The sequence below is a fragment of the Protopterus annectens genome, chromosome 8.part0 (assembly GCF_019279795.1).
Source record: "Protopterus annectens isolate FY-2018-M chromosome 8.part0, PAN1.0, whole genome shotgun sequence".
NCBI classification, from domain to species: domain Eukaryota; kingdom Metazoa; phylum Chordata; order Ceratodontiformes; family Protopteridae; genus Protopterus; species Protopterus annectens.
In genome coordinates, this window is record NC_056741.1 from 816,357,954 (window position 1) to 816,385,444 (window position 27,491).

The 27,491-nt window shown below is 44.7% G+C and overlaps 1 protein-coding gene across 1 annotated transcript in view; it reads left to right on the top strand.

Moving 5' to 3' along the window:
• The window catches only part of UXT (ubiquitously expressed prefoldin like chaperone), a 576,931-nt gene that overhangs the window by 385,537 nt on the left and 163,903 nt on the right, over positions 1 to 27,491 (top strand). Inside the window, exon 5 of the mRNA XM_044080282.1 lies at positions 27,376 to 27,483. Coding sequence (XP_043936217.1) covers positions 27,376 to 27,483 — 108 coding nt within the window. The remainder of the gene's footprint in view (positions 1 to 27,375; positions 27,484 to 27,491) is intronic.

A 27,491-nucleotide genomic window follows, 5' to 3' on the forward strand; every position in this document is an offset into this window, starting at 1 on the left:
CAACCAGTCCTGGTCTTTTGTTTAGGACCCCCCTCTTTCTTTCTCTTTGCCTTTACTCTGATATCAATCCTTGATATGGAAGGCAATCTCTAACCTGCAGTCAAAATATGTTCTTAGCATCTTCCCATTCTGTTACCTTTCACTCTCTAGTTATTTGCTCCCAATACCTTGGTTCCTTTGCCAGTTTGTCCGATATACTCCCGCCCCCTGTTGCCTATTGTCTGTATCCCTAATTGCAGTCACCACTATCGGCAGAATCTCCTTTCTCCATTCCTGTATTGGCTTAATTCTTAAAATACCTTCTGCTACAGTATGGATATAATATTCTGTATGGTTATTGTTCTCCTTAAAGGTTTGCATCCAAAATCCCAGTCTCTCCCTCTTACTTGAACTTCCCCATGTTTCTTCATCATCTCTTTCCATTTTGAGTTAATAGTTTTCTGCTTGTGCTACTGTGTTGCTCTGAAATACCCCTTCAAATCGGGTAATTCCAATCCACCCTGTTCTTTTGGAAGAATAAGCTTACTACACTTGACTCTTGCCATCTTCCTCTCCCAGATAAAATCCTTAAACTCTTTTTATTAATTACTATCCGCAACTTCTCCTCTGGTTGATGAAAATATGCCTGACTGTATATAAGACTAAAGGGGCTAAAAACATTTTAACTGCTTGTATCTTACTTTTAATATCTGTTTAACAGAGCTTCCATTTTCTCAATTTTTATCTTTTGTTTGGTGTCTTCCCACATTTCCTTAGCTGCCACATCAGTATCATTTTTAATCCATACTCCAAAATACTTAATTTTTATCATGTCCCCATAAGTATGGATATTGCTGAACCAATTCTTATGTGGGTACATAATTTACTGTTGTTGCTTTTGTTTTGGCTTCATTCATTTTGTATCCTGAAAAGGTTTGGAATTGTCTCAATATATGTTCCATGGCACTGTAATGTCCCTTTCTGGTTTTGTCAGGTATAAAATAATGTGATCCGCAAACAGAGCGAACTTCCCTTGACTTCCATACCAACTATATCCTTGAATTTCCGAGTCCCATATTTTCTTCACCAATGGTTCTAAATAAAATGCAAACAACAAATGGGAGAGAGGACACCCCGCCTAGTTCCTGTGCACAAGCAGAGATCATCAGAGGGAACCCCACCCACTTTAATTTTTGCCACCAGTCGCTCATCTATCCTCCTAATCAACCTTATAATTTTTTCAGGGAATACAAAAATCTTCCATTGCTGTGCTCATAAAGTCCCCACTCACTCTGTCAAATGCTTTCTCTGCATCAAGGCCTACCAACAACAGTGGTATTTTCTTACATTCTGCTTCCCTCTAGATCATCCCTGTTCTGTTAACATTGTCAAATATTTGCATCCCCTCCACAAAACCACATTGATCCATATTTGTCAATTTTGGCATCACTTTTGCCATCTTTTTTGCCATTATAGGCATAAACACTTCATAATCATGATTTAGTATTGAAATGGGTTTGGATGAGGCTGGATCTGATGTATATTTGCCCTGTTTAGGTATTATACCTACCACCGCTTTCTTCCAGGATGTTGGTACTTCTCCTCCTTTTAAAATACTGTTAAACAAAACCTTCCAGTTCTTTATCAGTTTTTTTCCTTCCTGGCTTCCAAACCTCCACAGGAATATCATCTGTTCCTGGGGACTTTTTGTAGATTAGTTATACATCACCATTTTTATTTCATTTCCTACTATCCTAACTGTCGGTAATTGAGCCTCCTCTACCTCTAGCCTGGGCATATTTAATTCTTCCATAAACCTTTCCATTTGTACCTTTTCTTGATTTCCATATTTCTATGCTTTATACAAGCTTTCATAGAATTTTCAAAGTATTTCCAATACTTTTACAGGATCCCTTGTTATAGTTTCATAGGTAAGTACTAGGCTATCTGCCCGAGGGCATCTGTAAGCCTAGCCAGAATATGTTGGCTTTCGCTGCCCCCTTAGATTAGTTCCCTGTGTCTTGGTCCAGCAGAGCCATTAGTTCCGTGTGCCTCTGTCCAGCAGGGCCACTGCAGTGATCCCTGATGTAAATTTTCTGTTTCCCGTCCACTCGTCAAGGTTTCTCTTGAAGAGCGTTAATGAGGGGCTCTGCCTAATGTGGATTGGAATCCTGTTCCAAAGCATGGGGAGTCTCTGGGACAAGAATCTATCCCTCCAGCACGTCCTATTTATCGTTGTGGTAAGGTTTAGATCCCTAGAGCATGTGGCTCTTGGATTTGTTTTTTTTTAGGCGGAGCATGTCCATCAATTCTGGGTTGGACATGGCCTTGTATGTCAGGCAGAGATCACCTCCGAGTAAGTGGTATGCAACCGAGTACAGCTGGAGTTTCTTCAGTCAGGCCACGTAGGGCATATGTTTGAGGCCAGTAATCCTCTTGGTGAGGTACTTCTGTGGTCTTTCCAGCTGTTGCAGGTGTCTTGTAAGGTACATCTCAAATGGGGAGTTGTATTCTATGATGGGTCTGATGAGTGATGAGGCACAATAACCTCTTTTGTTCTAGATGCGAACCCTTTTGTGATTAGGTGGGCCACATAGAAGGATTTTCTAACCACCTTGGCAATATGATTATCAAAGGAGAGATTACTATCTACTTGGGTCCCCAGATCCCTTATTACATTTTCTGTATTTAGGGGACTAACACATATATGGTAGTTCATGGGTACTTTATTTTTTCCAAAGGAGATGACTATGCACTTTTTGGCATTTAGCTTGAGGCCATGATTTTGACACCAGCTATCCATCTCAGTGAGACCCTTCTGGAGGATGTCTGTATCAGCTGGAGAGTCAATTATGGCCCCCAGTTTGCAGTAGTCTGCGAACTTGGTCAGCCATAGTCCTCCTGTGCTTGCCTGTACCTCTGAGAAGTATATATCGGACAGGAGGGGTCCCAGGACTGAGCCCTGGGGGATGCCACTTGTAACTGGCTTAGAGTCTGACCTAGAGCCTGCAACTCTCTCACCGTGTGGGTTCTATCAATGAGCTAATTGACAACCCATCTCATGATGTAGGGGTTTATGTTCAGGCTGGTGAGCTTGTCTATAATACCAGAATGGGGAATGGTTTTGAAAGCCTTTGCAAGGTCTAGGTAGGCTGTGTGGACCTCCTTTCCCTCGTTTAAAGTCTTGGTAACTGTCTCAAAGAAGTCCACCAGGTTTAGGAGGCATGAGCTGCCCTTAACAAATCCAAACTGGGTGGGATCCAATGTTTGAAGGTTCCCAATGTCTCTGTTAATGAATTCCATGATGATGAGCTCCATAGCCTTGCAGACCAGGCTAGTCAGGCTTATAGGGCGATAGTTCCCGGGGTCCATTGTGGCTCCACCTTTGTGGAGCCGGGATAACTGTTGCTGTGTGCCACTCTATGGGTACGTAGCCTGTAGAGAGGCTGAGTTTGAACAGTGTGTTTAGGCGAGGGGTTAGTTCATTTTCGAGCTCGTGTAAGACACAGCCTGGGACACCATCTGGTCCCATTGAAGCTGTATTTTTGGCTTTGGATAGGGCTGTTTTAACCTGTCTGTCAGTGATTGTCGGGGCACTACATTTTTCTGGTATGGTTATGGGCCCTTCAGGAGGTGAGAGGGGGGTGAAGTTTGCACTAAACCTGTCTGCCAGAATGTTGGCAATATCAGTCTGTTCAGTGTATTTTCTGCCATTCTGCACTAACTCAGAGCAGATCTGAGAGTTTCCACTTAGGTTCTTGACATAGCTAAAGAACGCTTTGTGGTTATCTTTGGAGTCCTTGGCAATTTTTCTTTCGAAGCTAGCCTTGGATGATTTTATGAGGGGTCGAGTTTCTTGCTGATACTGATCAGGGATGTCTTTCCTTCTTGGGATTTTACTCTTTTTCTGCACTAGTTTCCTCCTTCTATTGTGTAGCTTGTTTATGGCAGGGGTCCACCAGAGTGGTTTCCTTTTCTTGGAGGGGTGAGTCTTTGTTTTGCTTGGGATAGCACAATCCATGCATTCTTGCAGGTGCTCATAGAGTGCCTTTGTAAGGGATTCAGCAGCTTGGACAGTGTTTTCCTTTAGCATGGGGGCTATGATCCTTTCCACCTCGGTCTTAAGTAATGTGAAGTTTGCTTTTGAAAAGTTTTTCACGGTGGTTTCCTTGATTGGGGGTGGGGGCGGAATGTGGATATCCAGAGTGATTAGTCTATGGTCTGATCTTACCAGCAAGGGTTTGACTTCCGGTGTAGAACACCGGTCGCCCATGTTGGTGATGACCAGGTCCAGTATGTTGTCACCTCTGGTGGGGGTGTTGACCAGTTGATCCAGGACATTCGAGTTTATAAATTCTAATAAGCCTTGGGCAAGGGAGTTAGTACTTGAGTAGTTCTCCCAGTTAATGTTTGGGTAATTGAAATCACCCAATATTAGGGCGTTTGGTAGGACCTTCATATTTTCCAGTGTCTGCAGAAATGCGGAAGGGGGGTCCTGGGTCATGGTGGGTGATCTGTAGCAAGCTACAATTTGAATTGCAGTTTTGCCCGTTGTTAGTTGCACATGGATGATCTCTGAGGCATTGTGCTGTGCCACTAACCTGGAGGTGTGGGTATCCTTGATGAATATGGATGCACCCCCACGTTTTGTGTTTTGGCCCGGGTTCTGTGGCCGAAAAGTATGGTACGAGTTATAACCTGGTAGTGCTGGGGTGCTCTCTGGAGCCTTAAACCAGGTTTCTGTTACTGCACAGATATCGATGTTCTCCATACTGAGGAGTGCCTCATATGCATGCATTTTGAGGTTTAGACTTCTGGCATTGAGTAGCATTACCCTCAGTTTTTGGTTACTTGTGTTATCTTCTTTGCTGTAGGCTCCCTAAGCTTGGTAACGGCCCTTTCTATTTTCTGTTGCCTGAGTCATTGTGCTAAAAGTTTTTGTACTCTAGGGTTATCAAAAAAGTTGCTTAACAGCAATCTTTTTAAACTCATGCATAATGTGAAATTGTTCGATCTCGCCGTTTGTTCTTATGCACGGGTTCGGAGCTGACCTTCGGCTCCGAGTCAGCCACATCGCAAGCTCTGCATCTAATTGAAGCTCGAGGCACAGTCCCTATCCCATGATCCCCTGCTGCTATCCCTCAGATCTAGTTTGCCGCTGCAACAGATCACGTCGAGAGAAAGCTCGGGCCAGTAAAACTTTTATTACTTTTTGAAATATTGATATTGCTTAATAGTTACCTGTAAAAATTTAGTAGACTTTAGATAGTGTGTGTGTGTGTGTGTGTGTGTGTGTGTGTGTGTGTGTGTGTGTGTGTGTGTGTTAGATATATATCTTCTTTGATATTTAGCTTAGTTGTTAGAGCGACTGCTCTTAGGCGTTAGGCCATTTATATCTGTCAGGGCTCTGACAGAATTTTTTTTCCTACATTTATACATATATTTGCTGTATTTTATACATATACATATATATATATATATATATATATATATATATATATATATATATATATATATATGTTTACTCAGGGTTGTTTTGCTGTCTTGTATTTACTCCTACAGTTTAGTGTGTTTTGTAGTGCCGTTTTCTATAATAGATACATTTCTACTGTCTTAGTACTTAGCTTAAACATGTCAGAGAAAGCCAAATCAGGTTTTAAGCACTGTCAATGTGGTCAAAAAATGTCCATTACGGACAATCATACCTCCTGTGTCTACTGTCTTGGCCCTCTCCATCTTCAGGAGGATTGTGCCATCTGTCACTCCTTTAATGGAAGGGTCATGATGGAGAGGCGCAGGAAGCTCGAGAGGGGCCTTCTAAAGCCCGATTTTCAAGAGGCCTTAGAGAAGGCAGACCAGGCATCGAAGTCTTCGAAGGGGTCGAAGTCTTCGAAGGTATCGAAGCCCAAGTCTTTGGCTCCGAGTACCTCGGCTCAGATTCGGTCACCGGCTCCACAGACCTTGGAAACGAGCATCGAACGGTTATCTCGATTCGAGGCCCAGGTCTTGGAGCCAGTGTCAGAGGTACTTCCATCTGCAATCCTTCGCTCGGTGACTTCTTCGACCCGTTCTTCAAGGGCGATGTCTGGCACCGATGTGGATCGAGTGGTGCAGAAGTTTATGGAGAACACGGCTCTATCCAGACTTATTGCGGTTTCGTCCCAGTTGGTTTCGAAACTTGAAGCCCTCCCCGTCGCATCTACAGATCCTCCTTCGAGACACATCGAGTCATCGGAGCCAGGAGTCGAGGAGCTGATAATTGTGGATCCCCCGGAGCCGAAGCCATCCTCGGCACCACTAACCTCAACACCCTCGGAACCCGTCGAGGGGTCTCTGAGCCGACATTCTCGCCTGGATTCCGGGGTGGAGAGTCGAACCGAGCTTTCGGTACTGACTCTCCCCCTCTGGGCCTCTGCGCAGATTAGTTCGGCTCCGTCTTCTGGGTCGGAGCCCGAGGTTCCGGTGCCTGGGAAGCTACCGTGTTCTTCGGATCCGGTAGAGTCCTCGGCCCGGGGCTCCGGTGCCTTCGACGCCATGAGGAAGGTTTTGTCTGGGCAGACACTCACATCATCAGATACCTCTTCTCCTTCCCCTAAGGGACCGAGTTCTGTTTCTGCACCTTCGATCCCCACCAAGCGTAGAGACCCAATGCCTCAGCCAGCCCCAGAGGGTGTACCCTGTTCCTCGGAAGCTTCACCAGATGCTACCTCTGATGAACTCCCGAGGAAGAAATTGTGCAAGAGGAGGCACATTGATTCCCCACAGGAATCATTGACATCGGACACCGACCTGGATGAGTCCAGAGGGGTCCCCACGGTCCTCCCCTGAGGATGTCTTCTTTGCGGACATCCTAGAAATTCTAAAACAGAGGTGGGGGGGCTGGCAGACACTTGCTCCCACTGAGGACAAGTCGGCGTTGCTGAAGGCCTTTGGGGCTCAACCTTCCACTTCCTGGGTGTCTCTGCCCTTCGACGGGTTAATGGATTTAATAGCTCGAAGGGCTTGGGAGGCTCCTGATACCGTGGAACCAGTCCCTCGCAGACCAAATAAATATATTACTGCCCCCCAAGATAAAGCTTACCTTACCAAGGGAGTTCCAGTCGATGCTATGGTGGTGGCGGCAGCCACCAAGAAGGAAATGTCCGAAGCATCTTCCTCTGTCCATCCTCCTAGCAAGGATTCTAGGACTATGGATAGGTATGGGAAGCGCGTTTTTAGTTCAGCGACTTTTGCCATGCGATCGCTGAACTACCTTATGCATTTTACGCGTCTTCAGAAAGATCTCATTAAGGAGTTGGGAGATACTCTCCAGGGTAACACAGATGCTGCTGTCTCAGACAAGGTGACAGCACAGCTCAACACCCTTACTTTGATAGTTAACTCGTCCATGAGGCTCATTTCATATGCGGCCGATGGTTCGAGTAGGGCAGCAGCCTCAGCAGTTGTTCTGCGGAGACAATCCTGGATGCGCCTGTGCTCCTTTGCGGAAGCCTTTAAGTCATCCTTTGCTAATGCCCCCTTTGATGGCGCCTCCTTGTTTGGGCCCAAAGTGAAGGAGACCCTCACTAGGTGTGAGCAAGAAGGAAAGACCCTGTCTGCCGTAGGGGTCCGTTTTTCTGCCCCCTCCAGACCGTACCCCAAATGGCAAAGAGGGGGAAAAATGTGGTTCCAGAAGACTCGAGGAGCTTTCCAGTCTGCACCTAGTGATAACCCCTCCAGAGGCAGAGGAGGGGGAAGAAATGGAAGATGCCGCCCAGGTGGCAGAGGGGGTCCGCAAAACCAGGGCGACAGGGATACCGCCCCTGGAAAGCCCTTTCAGCACTCCTGAGTGGTGGCCCAGCTGTCCTGCTCTGGAGGCAGTTGGGGGTCGCTTGGCTTTATACCCGGAGGCCTGGCTAAATCTCACATCAGATTCCTGGGTAAAAAAGCATAATAACCAGAGGATGCAATATCCCTTTTCTGAACTATCCACCCACCCAAAAAAGATTCCCAGATGTACCACTCACTCTGCGGGATCAGGCAGCCATAGAAATACAAAGGCTGTTAGAAAAAAGAGTCATCCAGCCAGTCCCAGCGGACCAAATAGGATCCGGAACTTACTCAAGGTTCTTTTTAGTTCCAAAGAAAACAGGGGACTGGAGGCCAATACTGGTCCTCAGCAAACTCAAAACCTTCATGAAGAAGGAAAAATTCCGGATGGTCACGCTGCAATCAATTCTTCCATTTCTTCAAACGAATGATTGGATGTGCTCTATAGATATCAAGGATGCATACTAGCACATAAAAATGGCCAGATCATCCAGAGATCACCTGCGCTTCCGGCTGGGAGCCAGTCATTTTCAGTTTCGAGTTCTGCCCTTTGGCCTCACCTCAGCCCCCAGGGTGTTCACCAAGTGCATGGCAGTAGTGGCGTCTCATCTGAGATGAAGAGGATTCCGGGTGTTTCCATATCTGGACGACTGGCTCCTTACCGCCACCACCAAGCATCACTAAGTACAAGCCAGGGACTATACAATCCATCTCTGTTCCAGCTTAGGAATAACAGTGAACTTCGAAAAAATCTACCTTGTCGCCCTCACAGCATATCTTATTCATAGGGGCGGAGTTAGATACCTCCGTAGCACTGATAAGACTTCCTCAGGCAAGAGTGTCAGCCCTGAGGGATCAGGTCTCTATTCTTCTTCAAAACAAAAAAGTCCCCGCGTTACAGGTCTTGAAAGTATTGGGCATGATGGCAGCTACCCTTATTGCAGTTCCCCTAGGGAGAATGCACATGAGAATCCTCCAGTGGCTCCTCTTTGCTCAATGGTCGTTCCAACAGTTACCGTTGTCGCACAGAGTCTTGATCACGGAAACTTGCAAGCAGGACCTCCGTTGGTGGATAAACAATCAGGAACTGGTGATAGGATGGCCGTTTGTGCTCCCTGCCCCCGTAGCCACAGTAACCACGGACGCTTCCCTGATAGGGTGGGGGGGACTTTTTCAGGGGAGAACAGTCCAAGGAGAGTGGTCAAAAATAGAGTACAATCTCCACATCAATGTCCTGGAGCTGAGAGCAGTGTTCCTGGCGTTGCAACACTTTCACGACTTCTTACCTCTGGGAACAGTGGCAATTCAGACGGACAATATGTCAGTAGTCTGGTACATAAACAAACAGGGAGGAACCAGGTCTTACCCCTTATGCAGAGAGGCCCTGAGAATCTGGCAATGGGCTGTGTCCACTGGAGACGCTTTCTAATAGCAACGCACATCCCGGGAACATCCAGCGTCATAGCGGACAGGACAGGTTGAGCAGAGCCATCCTGTTGCCTCACGAGTGGTCCCTCAAGAATCAAGATGCGGAGAAGATCTTCCGCAGATGGGGCCAGCCTTGCTGCAATCTTTTTGCTTCCCCCTTGAACGCCAAATGCAGAAGCTACTTTGCCCTACTCCCCCCCCCCCGGGGGGTGCCCCCAGGGGCGCACTGGTACACGATTGGCCCCCGGGTCTCCTATATGCCTTTCCTCCAGTTCCATTGATTCCCAAATTTCTACAGAAAGCCAAAGGTCTGGGAAGGACGATCATCTTGATAGCACCATTTTGGCCTTGATAGATCTGGTTTCCCTTTCTTCAAGCTCACCAGATGGAGGAACCTTGGACTCTGGACCCAGTGCCAGACCTGCTGACCCACTCGTCAGGAGTTCCTCACCCATCTCTTCAGTCCCTCAAACTGACAGCTTGGCTGCTCCACTTCCCAACTTAGCCAGGTCGGACCTATTATCCCCAGCAGTGCACCACATTTTAGTTTCTTCCCACAAAGCTTCCACAAGAAAACTGTATAGGAGCAAGTGGAAACGTTTTGTGTGTTGGGCCTCCAGACAAGGTATAGACCCTTTGGTGGCACCTATTCACAAAATTTAGGATTTCTCTCCACCCTCTTTCATCAAGGGGCCTCGACGTCCACGAGAAAGTTCAACTAGCTGCCATATCAAATTTTCATGTGGGTGAAGGAGGAGCTACAGTTATGTCCCACAGACTTTGTAGAGCCTTTATGAAGGGTACCTTTCATCTCAGGCCACCCATATGAAACCCGGTATTTCCCTGGAACTTTCTAATGCTGTCTCAACTCATGTTGGAACCCTTCGAGCCAGCTTCGACGTGTCCACTTAAGTTTCTATCCTGGAAAACCCTGTTTCTGGTGGCAATCACTTCAGCTCGCAGAATTGTCGATTAGACCCCCCGTATATAGTCTTTCACCCAGACAGGGTCACCTTGAGTACTAATCCATTCTTTCTGCCGAAAGTATGTTCAGTGTTTCATATTAATCAATCCATTGAGCTTCCCACCTTTTTCAGGAACCATTCTAATGAAATGGAATACTTGTTGCACAAATTGGACGTCCACAGACAGCTGAGATTTTATCTGGATAGAACCAAGGAATGCAGGAAATCAGATCAACTCTTTGTTTCCAATGCGGACAGTAAGAAAGGACTGGCAGTAACAAAGTGCACGTTATCTAAGTGGCTGTCAGACTGTATAAATTTTGTCTATTCATTCTCCAAGCAGTCTCTTCCGTTCAAACCTAAAGCTTATTCTTCCAGGGCTGTTTCCACTTCTCTGGCCCACGCGCTCGTTTGCCGTTGGATACTATATGTGCAGCGGCTACTTGGGCCAAGCCTCATACGTTTATTACTCACTACAAAGTGGACAGGACCTCCAGGGACAGGGCTTCCTTTGGTTCCACGGTTCTCAGGAATGTTCTTCCGTGAGCCACCCAGGGTTGCGGTGCTAGGGACGCTACCCGTGCGTAAGAACAAACGGCGAGATCGACCAATTTCACATAAAGAAGTTATGTTCTTACCATAACGTTCCATGTGAATTGTTCATCTCGCCTTTGTTCTTACATTCCCTCCCTCCGTCCCCCTCCTCGTCCTGGAAGAACGAGTTTGACTGATGTCTGGTTACCTTCTTGGTGTTACCTGGCACTACCTGATTTTTGTTAGGTGTGCTCATCACTGTATGCCTGTCTATATATAATTTGAGTATTACGATCTCGTGTGGATGGAAGCATAGGCAAGGGGGTCAGCTATGTTCTTGAAGTCTGTTTTATTAGCAAACTAGATCTGAGGGATAGCAGCAGGGGATCATGGGATAGGGACTGTTCCTCGAGCTTCTCTTAGATGCAGAGCTTGCGATGTGGCCGACTTGGAGCCGAAGGTCGACTCCGAACCCGTGCGTAAGAACAAAGGCAAGATGAACAATTCATGTGGAACGTTATGGTAAGAACATAACTTCTTTTTATCGAGGTAATCCTTTATTTTCTGTTTAGCATTCTGCAGTTGTCCCTCTTCTTGTTGGCATGTCCTTCTGTCTGGGCCTCCTGAGAGTTATGTAGCTGAGAACTCTGACTCATTCGTGAGGAAAAATGAAAAGATCAACATCAGATTTAGAAGTTATGTACTTACCATAACTTGGCATCTGTGTTATCCATTTTTATTCTTCTTCACCTTCCGTCCCACCTGTCCCCCGGTCTTGTCACTCCTAGAAGGATCTTTGGGTGGTATTGGAACCCTCATGTTCCTGGTCTGAGTCTCAGATTTTCTTGTGTTTGTTGTCTCTATAACACAGTGGACAGTAAGGCAGCAAACTCATTCTGAGGAGTTGGGGGTGGGATAGAGTATTATGGGTAGAGGGAGGAGCTTGAGATTTGGATCCGGATTCAGCATGTGAAATCCAAAGTGGAGGACCGGGCTGGATTTGCTAAAGACATCCCAGGAATAAAGTGTAAAGTGGTATAATCTGAAGTCAGGTATGAAAAATCTGGGCTAATCATGACTACTTTTTTTTTTTGTTTTTTTTAATTTGTTACCAGGAAGAAGTGTTATAGAAGCTGTGGGAACTGCACAAAAAATTGCTTGTAGCTAGTAAAAGTGTGTTTGTGGAGGAAAACTATTTGGAAAGAATTTAAACATCACTCACGTTTTGTGAATGTTGTAAAGGAAAGTGTAGGAAATCAAAATGGCCATAAATGACAATTTAGATTTTGAAGTGTTTTTGTTTTTTTGGAGTGATAGTCTTGACATTTAGTAGGGCCGCGGTGGTGCAGCGGTTAGCGTTGTCACCTCACAGCAAGAGGTTCTCCCGTTTGATTCTCGGCTGGAATGCCTTCTGTGTGGTGTCTGCATGTCCTCCCCATGGTCGAGTGATGTCTAAAGACATGCAGGCAGGTGCGTGAATGGGTGTGCCTTCTTTGAAGGTTGGGCATCGGGCTGGCAACTCGGCATCGTAAAAATCCACTGCCAATCATTAGCGGACCAGAGTTCCACTGTGGTGACCCCTAACCAGGAAAAGCAGAATGAAAAACAAGTCTTTGACATGTAGTAATCCAAATAAAGCAAGTGATTAAATAAGAGCTATCGGTGCAGCTGATAGTAGTTACAGGTGGAGAAAGAGCAAGATGCTGTTGCGCTGAGAGACCTTGATGCTGGTGGAGAAATAGCAGCAGTGGTCTGACACACCTGAGAAAAGAGACATCTCTTCATGTGAGCTGTACTACAAAGAAGTTGTTTGGATCAAACAGAATGCTGTACATGAGCATATGCACTGCAGGGGAACAATGGCATGTTGTCCTAAAATCTAATTGAAGTTTCTTTGCTCGTTCAGTGACATAACATTGCCCTTATGGGGTAAGTAATAGTGCTTTCCTTATTGAAGCAAGCTTTATATAAAGTTGAGAAGCACCTATGGTGTTTGGTTTGTATAGCAAAGGTTAACATGTAGTATGATATAACCAGAGGCTGATTAGCTTTTCATTAGACATAAGCAAAACATAATCATTAAATTTGAATTATTAGACAAAAGGGGATTTTATTTTATTCTGTGGGGGATCTCTTCTTGATCTTCATGGGAACTTACTTACCCCATGTTTATGAAATAGATGCATACTGTTTTCAAGTTGAAAAGCATTAAACTTGACAGATATTTCATTAAGTAGTCATCATGTTTTCATTTTAAATGATATGTCAGTGTAGCTTGATATGCATAAATATTTTTGATAGCTTCTTGGTGGACATTTTTTTAGATGTGCTTATGTTCTGTTACTAAGGTAATTTATACTGGTAGAAGATGGTACGGGGGTAACTTATGTATCAGGAGGGATTTAATTTGTGGAACATTAAGAAGCATATTTAGAGTAGTAGAAAGTAAGAAGGGATATGAGCAGTGAAGCGTTTCATCTCCTCCTGACTGACATCTGGCTGTACCAGTGTGCTCCCCCCAAATCCCCAGGCTTTACTGGAACAGTGGATCTGGAGTATTTGTCTGCAACCTGTGGGTCTTGGATCCGATATCGGATCCGAGCCGGCGACTATTTATACAGCTATGGATCCGAGCTCCTCCCCTCACCCATAATCCCTTGCCAACCCCAAATGACCCCAGATCTAGTTTGCCGCTCTAAAGTGTGTCAGCTGGATTGCGAGCTCCTGGCAATTTGTTATAGATAAGTGAATTTTTCTCAGTCTTTTTACATAGTTTAATTAGTGTGAGTGTGCTAGGTTTTCTTTAGCCTGTTAACTTTTAAATTTTAGTTTTTTTACCCTCCCCTCGCTGGTCGTTAGTGTGTGCTTGTGTGTGATTGCGTTTGGGGCCTAGTGTGTTTGTGTAGCCTTAGTTTAGGTATGGCAGAGGCCCCTAAGCCTATTTTTTCTAAATGCACCGAGTGTGGCCATAAGCTCTCTCTGGCAGATGGCCACACTCTGTGTGTTCGGTGCCTTGGGGTTGAACACCTGTCCTCGGGCTGTACCATTTGTGCAGCGTTCAACCCCAGGGCACTGAAAGAGCGGAGGTCGAAGCTGATCCTGGCGGGACTTATGCCCCCGGATTCGGCTTCGGCCTCCGCTCCTTCCGTGGTATCTCCTCAGCCTGTGGTGGTGGCCACTCCTGCCCCCCTTCCCCCGGCCGGGATTCAAACTCCCACTAAAGCGCCGGAGGACAGGGAGGCCAGGAGGGAGAAACGGAGGGAGAAGCACCACAAGCGGAGGGCCAAGGCCTCTGCTTCGGCCCCCCCCAGCTAAGCGGGCTTCTCCCTCCACGGCTTCCAGGTCTCCTCGGCTTCGATCTCCTTGCTTCTCCCCGGGACCCGAGGAGGAGGAGACCCGATCTCAGTCTAGGTCATCGAGGTGGCATTCCAGGCCTGCCTTGGTGGCCTCTTCGAGATCAACCTACAGCCTGTCTGATGCAGACTTGGACCGGATGATGAGGAGGTTAATCCAGGCCCAGCTGCAGATGGGAGTGCTCTTGCCCCCCCCCCCTTCGGGTGGGAGCTCGACACCTTTCTTTGTTCCGATTGCTCCTTCTCCGACCCGCTAACCGGGTTCGGAGTGCTCGGAGCCGGGCAGCGTTGGGGCTGGGTCGGCACCGACAGTACTGAGTACTTAGGATCCGACCCTGCCCTCGAGTCTTTCGGTTCCATTGTCGGATCCGACCTTTCGGAGCCATGGGGCGAGCTTTGGATCCGAGGGATTCAGTGTGACTTCGGCTCCATCCAGGTCGGAGCACACTGGTCCCTCGGATCCGACGTTCTCGGCGCCGGTTCCGATCCCTTCATCGGATCCGAGTGGGAGTCGACTTTCGGAACCCAGGGAGACCGGCTCCCCCTCGGCCTTCGATGCAGTGGAGAGGGCTCTGTCAAGAGCATCCGGACCCCCGGCCCTTGTCTCTGCTCCACCCTGCACTCCCTCTCTGCTGGGTCAGGCTCCCATCACCCGGCCACAGGGACAGCCTGCTTCGATGTCCCAGGTTGTTCCATTGGAACAGGATGTTGCTGGTGAGACCTCCTCGGACAGCCCCCCGAGGAAGTGCCTCGCAAGCACAAGTGTAAGAGGAGGCACGTGGACTCCCCCGAGTCCTTAACAGAGGACATGGACTTGGATGAAGGGGAAGGCTCCCCAAGGTCACCCCCTTTGGAGACATCATGGAAATGCTCAGGATCAGGGGAGGGTGGTCTGCCCCCAAGGCTTCCTCCGACGAGTCCGTGTTCCTGTAGGCATTCGAAGCAGGCCCGTCTACCTCTTGGGTGTCCCCTCCAGCTGACCCCCTGGTGGACCTTATTACCACCAGGGTGTGGAAGGAGCCGGACACTGTGGAGCCAGTCCCTAAATGCCCGGATAGGATCTTGAGCCCCCCCCCCCGCAGACCGGTCCCACTGGAGCAAGGGTCCCCCGTAGATGCCATGTTGACGGCGGCAGCCACTAAGAGGGAACTAGCTCAGGAGAGCCCCTCGGTCCATCCACCGAGCAAGGAGTCCCGCTCGATGGATCGCCTTGGGAAGCGGGTATTTAGTTCAGCGACCTTCTCAGTAAGGTCCCTGAACTACGTGGCATGTCATCAGGATGCAGCGAGATCTTATTAAAGAATACTCTGCTTCCCCCCCAGAGTCCATGTCGGCGGAGGACAAGCAGTTGTACTCCACTCGTATGGCCACTCTAAGATCTATTTCCAATATCTCTATGCGGCTGTTGTCCCACACCACTGAGGGAGCCGCTAGAGCTAGCGGAGCGGGTCTAGTTATGAGACGCCAGGCCTGGCTCCGACATTGTGACTTCGCAGAGCCCTTTAAGGAGTCCTTTGCGAATGCCCCCTTTGATGGTTCTGCCTTGTTTGGCAAGACCGTTCGCGAGACACCTGTCCAGAGCGAGAAGGATGGGAAGACGTTGTCTGCCGTCGGAGTCCGCTTCTCTGCTCCCCAGAGGTCCTTCTCCAAGAACCAAAAGGGACAGAAGAAGATGTGGTTCTGGAAATCGCAACATTCCCAACCTGCTCCGGACAACCAGTCCTTCCGTGGCAGAGGAAGACAGGGAGGACGCCGCCCTAGAGGCAGAGGGGCCCCGAGAAATTTTGCGTCCAGAGAATCTTTCTCTGATCGGCCCACGCAACAGCCCTGAAGGGTTGCCCGACTGCTCCATTCTGGAGGCAGTCGGGGGACGCTTCTCGAGGCACCTGGCGGCATGGGAGTCCATCACGTCAGACCGCTGGGTGCTTCGTATCCTATCCAGAGGTTACAAAATCCCAATGCAACATGTCCCCAGACTCAGAAACCTAAACCTCCCCGATGTACCACCCGGTCAGAGGGAGGCTGCAGCCGCAGAAATCCAGCAGCTGCTAGAGAAAAGAGCCATCCCAACCCATCCCCCCAGACCAGCTCGGATTAGGGTTTTACTCCAGGTTCTTTCTGGTGCCAAAAAAGATGGGGGACTTGAGACCAATTCTAGACCTTTCCCTCCTGAACCTGTCGGTAACCAAGGAAAAATTCTGAATGGTCACTCTTCAATCCATTCTCCCCCTCTTGTGGGAGAATGACTGGATGTGCTCAATAGACCTCAAGGATGCGTACTACCACATCTTAATGGACAGACGATCCAGGAGGTTTCTCCGCTTCCGGCTGGGAGCCAGCCACTATCAGTTCAGGGTCCTTCCCTTTGGCCTCACCACAGCCCCCAGGGTGTTCACCAAAGTTTTAGCAGTGATAGCGGCCCACCTGAGACTCCAGGGAATGCAGGTCTTCCCGTACCTGGACGACTGGCTCCTGACTGCCCCAACAAGGCATCTACTCTGCTCAGCCAGAGATTTTTTTCTTCGCCTAGCCCCCCAGTTAGGCATCACGATAAATACGGACAAATCCTCCCTTTCTCCGACACAAGTGATAGACTTCATAGGGGCCAGATTAGATACGAGAAGTCTGCGAGCCTACCTCACTCCGGAACGACTGCAGAATCTGAGTTTACATGTGCGGGCCATCCTCCAGTCAGAAGCTCCACCCGTGGAATTGGTCCTGAGGGTACTGGGCTCTATGGCAGCGGCAATTGCACTCCTTCCATGCGCTCGCCTAAACATGAGAGTACTACAGTGGACCCTTCAAGTACAATGGTCTTTTCAGCTTCTTCCTCTCAATCACCCTGTCTCTATCAGCAAGGCTTGCAGGAGGGCCCTGTTATGGTGGCTTCATTCCCCAGACCTCCATACAGGTCGCCCCTTCTGCGCTCCACCTCCTCTCGTCACGGTGACCACGAACGCTTCTCGCCTCGGGTGGGGGGGGGGGCATTGCTCAGGCAGGACAGTCCAAGGCACATGGATCGACACAGAGACCTCCCTGCATATCAATGTTCTGGAGATGAGGGCAGTGCTGTTGGCGTTGCAAGCACTTCACAACCTTCTTCCCGTAGGAACTATTGCGATACAGACGGACAACATGTCAGTTGTCTGGTATATCAACAAACAGGGGGGAACCAGGTCTTACCCTCTCTGCCGAGAGGCCATGAGAGTATGGGAATGGGCGATCTCCACCAACTGCTTTCTGATCGCAACGCACATTCCGGGATGGTCCAACATTCTGGCGGACAAACTCAGCCGCACTATTCTTTCCCCTTACGAGTGGTCTCTCAACTCCCGAGTAGCGAAGCGGATTTTTGCAAAATGGGGGCAACCCTGCTGCGATCTTTTTGCCTCTCCCTCAAATACGAAATGCGACAGCTTCTTCGCCCTGATTCCCCCACCAGGGGAAGCCCCGAGAGACGCTCTAGTGCATGCTTGGCCACCCGGTCTACTTTATGCCTATCCTCCTCTACCCCTGATGCTAAAGATGTTACAGAAAGCCTCTCGGTTGGGGAGCAAAATGATCCTCATTGCCCCATTCTGGCATCGACAAACTTGGTTCCCATACCTGTGGTCTCACTTGGTGAATCCTCCCTGGTTTCTGGATCCCAGCCCGGATCTGATCTCCCACCCATCAGGCTTACTGACCCCGAATCTGGACAGCCTGAAGCTGACAGCTTGGCTGCTCCAGTTCCACTCTTAATTAGGACTCCCGGTATCTCTTCACCAGTCAAAGCCATCTTGTTGGCAGCGCATAAACCTTCCACCAGGAAGATTTACCGCAGTAAATGGAAGCGCTTCTCCGTCTGGGCGGAGCATCATAATCTGGACCCCTTCACTGCTCCGCTAACGTCCGTTTTGGACTTCCTTACCGGGCTTTTTCAGCAAGGGGCTAGCTGTTCGACAGTCAAGGTACAATTGGCAGCCATCTCCCATTACCACGTAGGACACGAGACAGGTCCTTTGATGTCAGCTAAATTATGTAAAACCTTCCTCAAGGGTACTTTTCTGCTCAGGCCCCCTATCAAAGAAGCCATACCCCCTTGGGACCTATCGCTAGTTCTTCAGGCCTTGACTGCTTCTCCCTTTGAACCAGCTGCCTCGGCTGATCTTAAATACCTGTCTTGGAAAACAGCATTCCTGGTAGCCATCACTTCTGCGAAAAGAGTTTCGGAACTTCAAGCTCTTTCCGTAAAACCCCCTTACTTGGTTTTTCATCAGGATAGAGTGTACCTCAGGACCAATCCGTCCTTTCTACCTAAGGTGGCCTTAGAAACCAATATCAATCAGTCCATTAATCTCCCTGTTTTCTTCTCTAATTATCAAAATAAAGGAGAATACAAGCTGCATTCATTAGATGTGCACAGGCAGCTGCGTTTCTATATTCATAGGACTGCTGGTCACAGACAATCTGACCAGCTGTTCATTTCCTTTGCCAAATTCAATTTAGGTAAAGCCGTTTCGAAGGTCAACTTATCACACTGGATTTCCCAATGTATCCTTCTAGCTTATGAGACTTCTGGGAGGCCCGCACCTCAAAGGGTTCATGCACATTCCACTCGCTCCATATCTACTTCTACTGCATTCAGATCTAGAGTCCCCTTGGATGATATTTGCTCGGCAGCCACTTGGGCCTCATCTCATACCTTTATTAACCACTACAAACTGGATGTCATTTCCAGAGGGAGAGCATCCTTTGGCTCCGCAGTGCTCCGGAATATCCTTCCATGATGGCCGCCCAAGATTCTGGTAGCTGGGGACTCTGTCCCACAGGTTGCAGACAAATGAAGTCCCTGCTCCAGATTAAGAAGTTATGTACTCACCATAACATTCCATCTGAGTAGGTGGCTTCATTTGTCTGCAACCATCCCCCCCTCCTTCCTCCTGGCCTTCAGAAGAGTTAGATGATGGTATTTTTCCTGCCTTTTCCTGTTGGAATACCTTTTCAGGTATATAGGAGGGCAAACTTGATCTGAGGTCATTTGGGTGGCAAGGGATTATGGGTGAGGGGAAGAGCTAGGAGCTCGGATCCATAGCTGTATAAATAGTTGCCGGCTCAGATCCTATATCGGATCCAAGACCCATAGGTTGCAGACAAATGAAGCCACCTACTCAGATGGAACGTTATGGTGAGTACATAACTTCTTATTCACCTTGGCCAAAGGTTTCTGAAAGCTCTACAGGATCTGTAGTTGGGAACTGAACCTTTGGTGTCTGAAGTACCCTGTACTAAAAGGAAGAACAACCAACCACTCTCCAGCTCAGTTAGATGACTTGCAGGAAAATGAGGGAGAAAAATCTGGATTATTCCTTTCAGTTGTCATGCCCTCATGGGCTGATATACAGATATAGTGAGCACCATCTCCTGTAAGTCACCTGCAGAAGAAATCTCATTTGGAGAAACCTCTGCAGAATGAAGGATTTCTTCTTATGGGAAAAGAGAGAGGCATCAGAGGCACAAAAAAAAAAAATACTTGGACTTTTGAACTTGGATGCTCCCCAAAGAGCTGTGCCCATTCCCTCTATCTTGTAAACCCTATGAGATGCTTTTCTAGCCACCTTCCAGGAACCTGACTTTCTCTACTGTTAAGAAACGTGACAGGTTTACACAGACATCTATTCAAGAACCCTGCGGCAGATATAGCAGTGGTGTCTGTGGATGCAGAAAAAGGGTCCATATTGGTTCCTGTTTGCAAGTGATAAAGTAGGGTTTTGTATATATTTAGGACGTAAGATTATACAGCTGCCACCCTGGTTTTCAGGACCCTTAACTGTCAGGCAAAGATCGCCAAGTTTCAGATGGCCGTCCTAGATCACTAAAGAAAAAAATAGGGGAGGTATCTGATGCTGACCTGAAGGTAAAACCTTTGGAGCTCAATAAGGCAACTAGGCAAGGTGGCAAAACACTCAAATTATATGTGGACATGACACACTGAACATGCAGCTACCAGGGTAGCAGCCAGAGGGCCCATGATCAGAAGACATTCCTAACTGATGCTTTAGCCTTTCCAGAGAATGTCAAAGCACAACTTTTTAATGCCTTGCTAGATAGTGAGCTATTCTTTAGACCTCCCACCAGTGAAATTTTTAATAGAGTGGTGAAAGAGGTAAGGTCATGATAGTTTTTCTCACCTTCTTGCCACAGTATGAGAGGAACTACCTATCAAAACCAGGACCCTACAATCACAGGCATTGGAAACGTAAGCCAGCTGAAAATAAAAACACCATTTGAAAACTATATGGCAAGTTGACAGCAAGGGAAATTCTTGGGGTGGGCCCAAGCTCATTCCTCCAACAGGGAGTAGACAAGACTAAATCAAACGTTTTTCTCCATCAGCTGCCCTCCAGACCTCTGCCACAGCCCAGCCTCCAACCTTACTAGCAGGATTGCTGGAAGCCTATTGCAGTGCCTTTCAGTTTGAGATATTATAACATCGACCCTCTAAATCATTGCAAAAAGGACAGACTCCAGTGGGCAAAGATGCTCCATATGACAAGAATGCCATCAGTACCAAACGATGAGAAACCTTTAATCTGACTGTCATCGTAGAACTTCTGTTACAAAAAATTAATAGAACTAGTTCCTCCATTGTAACAAAACAAAAGGTTTTACTCCAGACTCTATTAGGCTCCCAGAAAAGAGGGAACCTTGAGACCTAGTCTAGACTTTTCAAGACTGAATACTTATCTAAAAATTCCACATTCAGGATGCTAAATCTACATACCATGCTACTCCTCTTATTTTCTCAAGCCCTGGTAGGCATTTTTTACATCGAATGACTGTCGTCATATTTTCAGTCCTTAGGGACCACAGTTGTTTCCTCATATCCTAAGCAAGGAAGTATGATTTTATCAGTTTACGTTATTGCCTATGCTTTGGCTCCTGCTTATAGGGTATTTACAAAGTGCATGGCCCCGTTTTATTGCCTTTTGTAGGACTAAGAGCATTCTCATTTTCTCTCACTTGGATGACTGCATCACCCAGGCAACATCTCAGATGAACAGAGCTTTATTTCAGTCTTGAATCTTTTCCAAAGTCTGGGATCACTCTAGCGTCATCCCTTTTCAGAGAGTGATTTTTTTTCCTGGACTTCTTGTTAGATTCCAGTCTTCAAGGAGCCTTCCTTACACAAGACAAAGTGGATGACTTTACAAAACTTCATACAGCAAATAGAGTAGAAGAAAAGTATAGCCAATGAATGTCTCTGGGCTCTGGAATACATGGCTTCCACTATACTGATAATTTTACAAGCCATACTACAAATGAAGAAACTCCAGGGGTACCTCATGTCCACTTGGAGCAAACACTCTGTCACTGGAAGAGCTGGTAAGTTCCCTAACAATATATGGTAGAATGATTGGATGGCAGGCCAGGCAAAGCAGCTTTAATATGGGATGTCCTTCTATTCCTATGTTGCAGTATTCTTAGTGAGGGATTTCCCACCTCAGGTGACCCGAATGTCAGCTCCTATACAAAAGTTTAAGCCTGGCTGCTGTAGGTGCTTGGGATGTCACACGTAGGGCCGTAAACCAGGGACCTTAAATGTGACTTCTGCACGCACAGACCTCAGAACTTTTCAGCTGCAGTCGACGTCACAATAAATATCAAAGTAATGAAAGCCCTGAACCTAGCCCTTCAGTTTGTAAATCACCTGTGGTCTCTGGGAACTCTCAGAATCCTCACAAACAGTGTCACTGTAGTGTGGTACATCACAAAACAGAGAGAGAAAATCTCCTTTCTGCAGGCATGCCATGACAGCATGGGAGATAGCCATGCAGCACATCCTCTTTCTTCAGGCACTCTTAATACCCTCGGAGATAAATACGGTGGTGGATTCCCTGAGCAGATCCAAGGCACACCCCTGTAAATAGACGTTGATCAGAAAAGTCTTCTTGTAGACTGTCCATTAATATGGAACTCCTCAGATAGATCTTTTTACATCCACTCTAAACAGACGAATGAAACTGTTTTGTTCCATGCTCATAGACCTGGAAAATGGACATCATGTCAATCTCATGGAAAGGGAAATTCCTTTATGCCTTTCCTCCCTTTTATTTGATTCACATGGTCCTGCTCAAAATCAAAAATAACAACCCAAAGGTGCTGTTGTGACCCCTTTTAGACCTGACACCATTAATTCTCCCTTCTCTTCCACCTGGCCAAGGGCAGCCAAGTTACCCCATAGGATGGACTTGTTCACACAACAGAAGGGCTCTATCATTCAACTAAACTTACAAACGCTAAACCTGATTCTTTGAGTGATAGGATACTGATACTATTCAGGCACGTTTTTTCAGAGTAAATTCTGAAGGTGTTACAGGAGGATGGAAAATCTGCTGTAAGAAAATCAGAGCAGTCTTGTGTTTGTGTGCCTTTCTTGAAGGTCTGGCTACTAGATGCACTTTAGAAGCAACCCTTGGACTTCCATTCACACATTTACTGAGCACTGTAAAGTTGATGCTTTCTCCAAGATTGGTTTCATCAGATGTACCCTGAGAGAATTCTGAATTCCAGTTCCACTACGCTTTCTTCCTCTTGGACGATCTAAAATGCTTTGAGAATTATCCTATAAGTAATACTGCAACAGTGATCAATGAACGACATAATACAGGTTGAGTAAGAACTTGCCATAATAGATGTCTGAGTAGGCCACTGTTGCAGTACTAATTACTTCAGGACAGGACAGAAAAAAAAAATTATTTCCCCTCTCGTAGTCATCGTATACAAGTTTTCCATCTGTCTTGTGCCTTTCCCCTTTCTGGTCCAGGGGAAGAAAGCCCTTAGTATTTTCATCCCTCTATCTGCTTTATGCCTGCTTTACGATCTAGCACTTGGGACATACGTCATATGTACAGCATGAGAAGAAGGCTGATAGTTATACAGTATCCTTGGCAGAATACTCCCATAAGTAATTAAAACTGCAACAGTGATGTACTCTGGCATCTACTGTTATAGAAAGTTCTTACGCAACTGTACTTTATACACATTTATATTTTACCTGGGGAGGTTTAAGAAGGAATTACAGCAAGTATTGTCATGTGGCAGCTTAACAGGAAACATTGCTTGTTTCTCTAATACAGGCATTTAAGGGAATGTAAGTTGTTAACATCACAGATTTGAATAGTGAACAGTTATAGCAGTGTGATAAGTACATTACAGGGGGAAAGGGAGCAGATGCACGTGGAAGCTGAACACTATGAGTATGTGAAACACTAAGAAAGGAGACGTGAAGGTGCCATGGTTAGATTAAGTATTTTCAGAACTGTCCATCTTTCATTTTCCCTCTAAAGAGGAAATGTAAGGAATAAATTAGACTGGGGTGATGTATGTATGAACAAAAATTGAGTTGTTGTTAGGAGTAAAGAGACCTAGAGTATAAGAGATATGCCACTATTGAATGTGTTTATACTGCGTAGATAAAATGAGTGGTTGTTTGCAGTTAGGAGTAAATCAACCATAGATAATAAGAGAGAGAGAGACATTATTTATAGTGAATGGGATAACATGAGTGGTTGTTTAGCTTTTTGTTGTAGTAAATATTGTAAATATGCTGATCCATTAACAGCAATAAAATTATTTTTTTCAGGTCTTTTTCTTTAGCTCTACAGTTTGACTTACCTCTAAAAAGACTTTTAAACGTATTCATACACAATTAAATACATTTATTTGGTTTCCCAAATGTGTACATCTCACTTGAAAAATCGTCACCTAAATAAGTGGGTGATTTCTAGCTGTCTAACTTATCTTTGCTGTCTACCCATCTTTTTGTATTTGCTGTCCAGTTTTGAGATCTGCCCTTTGGAGAGCCATGTAGTTCATCTAAAGCACCAAAGTATGCCCTTCTCTTAGGGCTGAGATCTGGTTGAGTTTTTAAAATCTGTGAATATTGACTGTGCAGCCTTACTCTTTTTACCTCCTTAAACATTGTGTAATTGAAAGCTACACAACAAGGCGACACTATAAACACAGTTTCTAAGACGAAAAACTTCTTCGTAATGTGAAGAGCAACTCAGGTGCAACTCGACTCGAACAGGCAACAATAACTTTTTATTAACTACTAAAAGTAGTACATAAAATGACGGTTAAGCACTTTCATCTGACTGAGCAGACTTCATCAGAACGAATAACACAAATTTAAAACTCGATTATATAGACTTTTTGGCGCCAAAAAAATGTTAGCCATTTGAAATTTAAAAAGACAGTGCTTAACTCTTTACACATTACACGTTCCTTCATAACTAGAACATTTCTCTGCATAAATAAAAATCAAAATCAACTCAATCTACATAATAAAAGCATGCAGTTGATCTTAATCAAAAAAATAGTATGAATTAAATAATGCTACCTAGCAACGCTACAATCTATAATACTACTATTGATAAGATAACATAATGCATCTACTAAATAGTACCTAATAACCATATGAATGCTTATGTCAACAAATACAAATAATGTACATATAAAAACTACATATAAAAACTACATATAAAAAAGATACGAATGTTAGTAATAATGTAAATATTACAAAAATATATACAAAATTGTATATTTAAAACAATGTATATAAAAACATACTACCCTAATGCCCTTAAGCTAATGTCAAGAATGGCTTGATGGTGATATAATCATTGATGCCTGGTTTTCTCGTGGCATCAGTCAACATCTGCCACTTGCTCTCACTCCTACCCAGGAGGAGAAATATGTACTTGGTCTATAATAGCAAACTTAAAATAGTGTTTTTTTAAGTTTGCTATTATAGACCAAGTACATATTTCTCCTCGTGGTGGTAATTGGAAAGCTCTTCTGGGTATGAGAGATAGAGCAAGTGGCAGATGTTGACTGATGCCACAAGAAAAACAGGCATCAATGATTATATCACCATCAAGCCATTCTTGACATCAGCTTAAGGGCATTAGGGTAGTATGTTTTTATATACATTGTTTTAAATATGCAATTTTGTATATATTTTTGTAATATTTACATTATTACTAACATTCGTATCTATTTTTTATATCTATTTTTTATATGTAGTTTTTATATGTACATTAATTATATGTATTTGTTGACACAAGCATTCATATGGTTATTAGGTACTATTTAGTAGATGCATTATGTTATCTTATCAATAGTAGGATTATAGATTTTAGCGTTGCTAGGTAGCATTATTTAATTTGTACTATTTTTTTGATTAAGATCAACTGCATGTTTTTATTATGTGGATTGAGTTAAATTTGATATTTATTTATGCAGAGAAATGTTCTAGTTATGAAGGAACGTGTAATGTGTAAAGAGTTAAGCGCTGTCTTTTTAAATTTCAAATGGCTAACATTTTTTTGACGCCAAACGTCTATATAATCGAGTTTTAAATTAGTGTTATTCGTTCTGCTGAAGTCTGCTCAGTCAGATGAAAGCGCTTAACCATCATTTTATGTACTACTATTAGTAGTTAATAAAAAGTTATTGTTGCCTGTCCGAGTCGAGTTGCACCTGAGTTGCTCTTCACATTACGAAGACGTTTTTCGTCTTAGAAAACTGTGTTTAAAGCTACACAACAGACATGTTTTAATTTTATTGTATTTTATGTTGTATTTTTTTTTTTATAAATGTGTATTCCATTCTGAAATCAACTAAACTTGTAGAGTTAGAATAGGTTTGCCACCTTTTCAAATGCCCAAAGTGGAACATTTTTTGTAGAAACATCAGATTTTGCAGGGCAAAACATCCCCACTGCCAGTACAAAGGACAGAACTTCACTTTTTTGCCAAAATAAAAGCTTATTATTGTAGCATTTGAGTTGATTATTCTGTTTCTTATAACATTTAGATGTTTCAGATACAAAATAACTGTTTTATACAACTGTTAAAGAAAATATCTGATATATTTTTGTCCTAAAATCTCAGGACATTTGCCATTTTTTAAATTTTTTTGCAGGACACAACTGCCAAAGAGGGACTGTCCCTCGCAAAGTGGGACAGGTGATAACCATGGTAACCCTAGTTAGAAATACTTATTGCTGTATCAGTCAGTGGTAGATCTAAATTTAACATTGGGGGCGAAAAGTGATTGATGTAAACTACTGATGGAAATCACCCACTTTTCACTGCCTTGAAAGTGTGTGCTTATTTTTAGATCTTTAAGCATCCTAGTTTATATACAAACGAGTTTCAAAACCTGTTTTTTATTACTAAAAAATCATTTCAGCTTGCATCTTCACTGCTGTAGAATTTCAGCAGACTCTGACATATTTATTTTGAAAACAGACTCATGGCATGTTTAATTTTTGTATACTTCTGTCAATAAGTTATACTTAACATGATCATTAATAATGCTTTTCTCCTACCAAAACAGCAGCTTATTTTTCAGGTCCCACTGTTGAGCGTAGGTGATGTGGCTCAAACAGAGCTGATACACTGTATGTATTTTGGTCATGTCCCTTTGCAAAAAGTTTGGAGTGTCATTAACAACAGATTAAAATATTTAGATGTGATTCAGCAGGATTTAATATACATGTTTAGTGTTCTGTACAAGATGGGACTTCAGTTAAGAGAAGGGAACCTGCACTATTGTAATTTGTGCCTTCTGTCTCAGATTGGCTTACATTAACAGATCTGTATATAATTTTTCAGATGTTTCCCTTTCAGGTTTATAAACTAACTGTTACATGTAAAAATAATTTTGTTTATTGAATATCTACATAGAAACTCTTCATATTTAGGCAGTTGACACTCCCAAGTGAAGGATTATGTTGTCCTAATTAAGATTTCCTTATTGTACTGTATTAATTACCATGAAGATCCATATTTTGAGGATTATTCTTTGTATGCATTTTTGCTTTTCCTGCTGTGGTGTTTACACCTTTTATTTGTAGTTTTGTAAATGTATTATATATATATATATATATATATATATATATATATATATATATATTTATATATAGTTAGTGTGTGGGTATTTAATATTCAGAATTGTTCTACCAGTCTGCAGTTTGTTCTTTGATACTAACATATTTTGTTTCCATAGAACAATAAAATATTTTTGCCAAAATTATGAGGAATCCGCTACCTCAACACTTAAAATGGAAAAAAAAATAAAAGGCTAGTGATTCCTCGCACAGACTTATGAAATGCACTGAAAATGTCTTGTGAATATCTGCAGAAATTAATGTGGGTTTGGAGGGGTGTAAAACTGAAAACAAGAGTGAAGAAAGAAAACAGTTTATGAAAAAGTATAAATATTTATAGTGTTGGTATTGTCTGTTACCTTCACAGGCCTGAAACGTCTAAAATCTTTGTTGCTGTTGGTTATGGATTCTTTGTAGAACTGACTTTACCAGAGGCCATCAGATTTATTGAAAAGAAGACAAAGCAACTAACAGAGTAGGTAC